We start from the raw sequence: 7,275 nt of genomic DNA, 5'->3' as shown, positions 1-7,275 counted from the left end.
TGTTAAAAACAAAAAAGTTATAACATTTTAAAAACATTATACTAACAACTTAAAAAACATGTTAATGTTTATTTATGAAATTTGGAAGATCGAAATCATGCTATTGTTTATTATATTTATATAATTAAAATCACTATTCTAATAAAAGAATAGTTTTATTTTCCTTTTGACATGTGTTATCTTATTAAACATCTTAATTAATGCATATTATATTTTTCTTTTGCCATGTGTTACCGTATTATGTCTACTAATTAATAATTGTCACTTATCAATATTATTCATTTTAAATTTTAAATTTAAATTTCCCACTCTATCTACATTAAATTAATAGCATTAAAATAAAATTAATTATAAAGTGATATAATTTCAAATATTTATTTAAATCAATGATTATAATTTTATATATAACTAAAAAAATCTCTTAATTAATAATTTATTTAAACTAATTGATTAACAACTTTGAATTTTTAGTATAAAAGTTTAATTAATTTTGCAACCGTGGTTTCCACGGGTCATAAACTAGTATGTAAATATATGTGTAATTTATTAATGGATCCCCATGAAGATTTTCAGACGGGATTACCTACCTCCACCCTCGCCCACATCCCCATCCCGATATTTTTTAAATTTTTTTTTCCAAATGGTACAGGATTTCACAAAACTTTTTAATATCCCTACTATTATTTGCTTTATAAAGGAACCGCGATATGAAACCTGTGTGGATACGAGAAAGAAACTTATTATAAATACTTCGACGCTTCTCTGTAGATTCTCTCTCTCTCCATGCTTCATGCCTTCATAGATTCTGCGCGTATCTTCCACTCTCATCCTTCATTAGTTTTCTTATTTCATCACAACCTTGTAATCTGCCATAAAAATGGTGGTAGCTACGCAAGTTAATCCAATCCGTATGGAAAAGATTCGAGAAGTAGATATTCCAGTGATCGATCTTTCTTGCAGTCGATCGAAAGTAGCAAAGCTCATTGTAAAGGCTTGTGAAGAATATGGTTTCTTCAAAGTCATTAACCATGGTGTCTCTCATCATATAATAAAGGAAATGGAAGATGAAAGTTTTGAGTTCTTTGATAAACCCTTACCCGAAAAGGAACTATTTGGATCCGGCAACCCCTTCGGCTATGGTAGCAAGAACATTGGCCTTAGTGGAGACACGGGAGAGCTTGAATACCTTCTTCTTCCAACTAATCAAAACGCCATTGCTCAGACCTCCAAATTCAGGTAATCAGTTTCATAATTTGTTATTATTGTTCTTATTATTATTATTATTATTTTCTGTTCTTTAGACATATATGTGGTTTTACCTGTTGGTATGATGAATTAACGACAGAAAATATTACCAACTATGCATGGGCATCGATCGTTAACCAAAACTCACAAAGGTTATCATTTAAGCAAAGCTCTGAGCATAAAAAATTTCAATAACACTTCACAATGTCGGCTTACTCTATGGGTAACAATGTAAATGAATAATAAAATGTCAAATTTAGAAATAAACATTGTCACCCTTATTTAAGAATATTATGATTTTTAAATTTATGGTATTGACTTGGAAATGGTTGGTGGGAACACGAGATCTATCTTTCTTTTTTTCAAATAGAATCTTGGTTACCAATTTATTATTAGTTGTTCAGAAGAAAGTTGTAGAATTAAATAATATTTTTTAACTATGACATGTCTTTTAATTAAGAGCAAAAGTTTATAACAGACATAAGTGGGGTTATAGTTGGTATGATGTAATATCATATTAATTAAAAATAACACAAAAATATGTTCATGATGTTTTTATATATTAACCACATATATGACCAACTTTGAGTGTATAAAAAGTTAGCACCAGAAAGGAAACATATTAATTTTAGGTTATTACTTTTACAAAAAATATTATTTAAAATTAATAATATTTTCCAAATTGTGTTATCTTAAAACTAAGACTCATGCTACGATGTCATAATTATTACTGATTTTCAAAACGCCTATCAAAAATCGAGACCGCAAAAATTCTTTTCAATTTTAAAAAGAAATTGGCTGTCGTGTATTTCTTAATGGATTAAAAAAAAATCTTGTATTTCTGTACATAAGTACCATGGGAGAAGCAAACCAGTGATCACATGGGGTGACTCGGGCTCATCTTATGCAGTAGCCTATTTACTCTTTAGTACGACCTATAGTAGCATATATATATATATATATATATATATATATATATATATATATATATATATATATATATATATATATATATATATATATATATATATATATATATATATATATATATATATATATATATATAGAGAGAGAGAGAGAGAGAGAAAGAGAGAGAGAAAGAGAAAAAACTATTGTTAATAATTAAGGAACCAATAAAAAACATCGGATATAAAGCGTGTAACGATAAAAAAAAATTGTTGTATATTTTTACAACGGATGCATGCAGTGAATTATAATAAACTCAATTTTTTTAGTTTAATATTTTTAGGCCATGTTTTTCTCAGAAAAAAAAAAAATTATACCGTTGTTTATGATTTTTCGTTTTTTTTCATAACCATATATATATATATATATATATATATATATATATATATATATATATATATGTATGTATATATATACATCATTTTTTTTCTTCAAAAAAACAATTTTTTTTTGAAAAGCTAATGTCTATTTTTTATTGAAAAAATTAATAAATATATTAATATTCATATTTTTTTATACTCATTAAACATAAATTCATATTGATGTTTAAGAAAAAAAAATGAAATTTCAATTCAGATTCATATTATAACTTTGTTTCGATTCACATTATAAGCTGAATTTATATTGTGAATTCTGAAAATTAATTATATAAAGTTCAGATTTACAATGTGAATAAATTTATTTGTTAATTTTACAAAACTAATTTACAAATACTTAAAATATCAAAACATTATAAAACTATATAAAAACATATTTTGATTAATATGTAAATAGAAAGTTAGTTTCATATTAAAAATGTTAAAATTGAAATATATACAATTTAAAATCATAATGTTAATCTGAATTAATTGAGTTTTTTTAATTAATATGGATGTAAATTCCCACGGAAAAAAAAAAGTATTTAAAATGATACATCATTTACGTTGAGTAATCGAAAATGAATTACGATACTCTTTGTTGAATTTAAACTCTTAATTCATTTGTTTACCTTTGACTAATTATTACTCAAAATAGGTGATTTCATTTGTATTTATAACATTTTTCCTTTTTTTCTAATAAAATTATGTTGAAAAGACAAGATTCAGTATATTGAATGGTTATTTGTTTTTACCAAAAAAAGAAATAAACTGAGTTACGGGAAAGGCACAAAAGGTTGGAAAATAGGTGGACACTAATGTCAGAATCAGAAATTGGTCTCTGTTTTGACTACTCCCCCACAGTTTCACTCTGCCTACAAACTGCAACCTATACAAGTGTCCCTTTCTCCATTTAACATTAATATTAAAATATTAAACATATATAAGTTGATAATATATATCTAAAAGCTTTTAAGTGCTAATTTAATAATTTTAAAACTTCATATGTTTTTATAATAATTACGTGTTTTTCATCATCCAACTGGCGTTTTAAAAATATTGATTTATATCATTCTATTGCTTTATTTGTTTAAGTTGATATTAGGGGTGCAAACGAACCAAACTATTCGCAAGCTACTTGGGATTGGATCGTTAAAAGCTCGATTCGAAATTGATTTTAAACCAGCCCAAGCCGAGCTCGAACTTAATGTTAAGCTCGTTTTTTAAATGAGCTTGAGCTCGAGTCTATGTCATTAAGCTCGATTAGGCTTGCGAGCCTAAACGAGCCTTTATATAATATAATTTATTATTATTTATATATATTAAAATAAAAACATACTATGAAAATTATGGATTTAGGGTATTAGTAAACGAGTTTCTTAACAAGCCCGAGCCGAGCTTAAACTTATTTAGGCACGTCAGATAAAAAGCGAGTCGAGCTCAAGCCCGAACCGAGCTTGTATAATTCTTTACGAGCTCGAACCGAGCTCGGTACAAGAAAGCTCGAATCGAGCCTCATATAACTTAAATGAGCCCGATCCGAGCCTGACCAGGCTCGGACTCGGCTCGGCTTGTTTGCTCCCCTAGTTGATATGTTTAAAAACAAAAACTTATAGGTAATATATCCATCAAATAATTGATTTTTTTAATAAACATTTACAATTCCCATCGAATAAGATTTGGTTGAAGAATAATAGAGTTTTCAGTTGCTTTTTTTTCAATATGAACTAAAATAATAATAAAAAAAACACGTATCATAGATTCTCTATGTTTTGTTACTATTTTATATTAACTAAACTAAAAATTACAATATTCAATTCTAATCTAAAAATGTCAAAACACGATATAACCTTTTTTGTTTTAATTAATATACATGGTCAAATCGCTCAATCTTTTTCTTTTTATAAATGATATATAACCACTTTAACTTTTAATTTGTGATAATATGAACAGGTGTGTGGTGAGTAGTTATGTCAAAAGTGTTAGGGAGTTGGCATGTGAGATATTGGAATTGATAGCCAAAGGGTTGGGGGTCCCACACTCTTTATTCAGCCACTTGGTCAGACACTTTGACAGTGACTCCCTTCTCAGGCTAAATCACTATCCACCTGTCACTCACTCCTTCCACCATGGCAACATCGGCTTCGGAGAGCACTCTGACCCTCAGATCATCACCCTTCTCAGATCCAACGATGCTCCTGGTCTTCAGATATCTCTCAGAAATGGCCTTTGGCTTCCTGTTTCACCTGACCCACATGCCTTCTGTGTCAATATCGGTGATATCTTGCAGGTTTCTTCTTCGTCTCATCTTATCTATAAATCCATCTATCCATCTATGGGTAGATAGACCATGCTTGTTTCACCCAGTTAAAACTAGATAGTAAAAGACTAGGGGTGACAAATCCAGTTCTTATTGTGTATCTTTTAACTGATGCGGACAATACAGTAATTTTTATATAACAAACATCTATTCTAATAAATAAAGGGTTTTTTTTATATGTTATACTTTCATTTTTTTAGAAACCGCTAAAATATCTAATTTTAATCTAATTCTAAACATTATTTATGTCTCTTGGTAAGACCAGAACATATGACATCTCATTTGAAATAGTCATATTCTCATTCAATTTATAAATGTTATTTTTATGTTTATTTTGAATTAATTTCTTTTTAACATATTATTTTATAGTTTTTTTTTTATTTATTTTGATCAATTATATATAATAATTATAATAACTTTAGTAATAAATAAATGTCAATTTCATTAATTCACTTATCATTTTATTTCAAAATTTATAAATTAAAACTCATTAGTTTATTTTGTTTATTTATTTAAATTTAAAACATAAAAAAAACCGATTTTAATAATTCATTATTTATCTTATTTTCTTATAAAAATCTAAAGTTTTTAAATATTTAAACATTCATATTTAATTTTTTTAATTAACTCATATAATGTATGAATTTTACACCTAGTAACATAATATTGTATTTTGTTTTATCAAAATTGTTCAATTAAAACACGATAAAAACAATTAATACGAAAAAATTGAAAAATACAAAATAAAATAAACATTTAATTTATTTAATTCATAATTAATCATATAAAACACGATAAACATATGATTATATCGTGTTAATTTTTAACATGAACACGGCATGATTTTATTTATTTTACACTTATACAAAAACGACACAAACATGAATTTGAAATTTAGTTTCGTCCAAATCCAATTTCGTGCTGACATGATACGAGTTATATAATGTCATTAATATCGGTATCAACTTTTGCAATTATAACATGCAAAGATTATTTTTTCACAAGAAAGTCTCCTTAGACATATAAAAAAGAATATTTTTAACAAATACTTTTCGAATTTATAGTTTGTAAATATTCATTGGAATATTAACATGCATATAAAAAATTATAATACATATTCAGTAGTTAATAAATATCCTCCAAGTTTGGTAGATTCATAATATTTATTCATAAATTGACTAATAGAAATGTTTAATAATAAATTAATATAATAAATAAATACAGTAATAGAATAATGTATATTAAGCTGAGTAGGATATGAGTCCTTGCAAGTAAGTGTGCAGAATTAATTATTAAGTTGTGGGACGAATGGTGCTTTAGATATTTAAAGCGACTTTCTTTAAATAAAGAAAATGTAAGGAATTAACGTGACATGTTGATGACCTACCATTCAGTCTCATAACTCAAGTTTGTAGGGCTAATTTTCAGATAATATTGAGATAAGAACGACATAACTTCTTTTTCCCCATAGTGAGTCCCGGGTCCCATCTTCTTGTACAATTTTGGGTGACATGAAAATTTATAACTTTTATATTTACTTTTATTGATATCGGTTTTGATCTAATTTAGTTCAATGCAAACCACCGATGTATATCATGTTTAGTTTTATTGCTTCTCGCATTGTGAATATACGTAGTATATCATGTTCTATCTTATCATTATGATGACTGATATATCTTTTTGGATGTAGGCTATGACGAATGGAAGGTTTGTAAGTGTGAGGCATCGAGCCATGGCTAACTTGTTACCTAACCAATCTAGACTATCGATGGTTTTCTTTGGTGCACCCCCACCCGAAGCAACAATCGCTTGCCCACCACAACTACTCAAACGAAATAAGCCGATTTACAAAACTTTCACTTGGTCTGAGTACAAGTCGCATACCTATGCTCACCGACTAGGTGAAACTAGGCTTGATCATTTCAAGATTACTTAGGCAGAACAAAATGTTTGTTGTAAATCCTTTTTCTTTAGTTGCAAGTTTTGTAGATCGAGAACAATGTTTGATTGTACTATGTAGGTCTCCTATTGTACATTGTTTTGGAATATTAGTTTGGACTTAAACATGTTTTTTCTGTCTAATGCATCCGGGAGTGGACCTAGTAGGTGTCCCGGTGTGGCACCGGTAACATCTACTTTTAGAAAAAATTACGATTTTTCGATTTTTTTACCTATTTCTTCTACATTGGTAACATAATTTTCAAATGCGGCAACATTTACTATGTATTCATGCGTCCGTCCCTAAATGCATCATTTAAAATAGTGTATGTATTTTTACCATTTATGAATTAAAATACTTAACTAATTTCTATGGTATATCATTAACATTCTATTATTTCTAAAACCTAATCTTTACATTAATCTTTTGTTTTTCGAAACAAGGCACCA

At 27.5% G+C, this 7,275-nt stretch overlaps 1 protein-coding gene across 1 annotated transcript; it reads left to right on the top strand.

Annotated features, from left to right (window-relative positions):
• The first annotated feature begins 708 nt into the window (after positions 1–708).
• LOC144999775 (gibberellin 2-beta-dioxygenase 2-like) lies at positions 709–6,957 on the top strand. Its single transcript, XM_078958941.1, has 3 exons — positions 709–1,236; positions 4,521–4,857; positions 6,578–6,957. Exons 1-3 carry the CDS (start codon positions 878–880, stop codon positions 6,821–6,823), a joined length of 942 nt encoding a protein of 313 aa, XP_078815067.1. The 5' UTR covers positions 709–877; the 3' UTR covers positions 6,824–6,957.
• Positions 6,958–7,275: the final 318 nt, after the last annotated feature.

This window comes from Lactuca saligna, chromosome 6 (assembly GCF_052625555.1).
Source record: "Lactuca saligna cultivar CGN05327 chromosome 6, ASM5262555v1, whole genome shotgun sequence".
Taxonomy (NCBI): Eukaryota; Viridiplantae; Streptophyta; class Magnoliopsida; order Asterales; family Asteraceae; genus Lactuca; species Lactuca saligna.
Note: the sequence above shows the minus strand (reverse complement) of the source record. Positions and strands in the feature narration are given on the sequence as shown.

What these genes read in the sequence shown, in the direction of transcription:
- LOC144999775 (XM_078958941.1), top strand. Translation starts at nt 878, where the DNA reads ATGGTGGTAGCTACGCAAGTTAATCCAATCCGTATGGAAAAGATTCGA. An exon ending in GCTCAGACCTCCAAATTCAG is followed by an intron (nt 1,237 to 4,520) that starts GTAATCAGTTTC and finishes TAATATGAACAG; the next exon opens with GTGTGTGGTGAGTAGTTATG. An exon ending in ATATCGGTGATATCTTGCAG is followed by an intron (nt 4,858 to 6,577) that starts GTTTCTTCTTCG and finishes TTTTGGATGTAG; the next exon opens with GCTATGACGAATGGAAGGTT.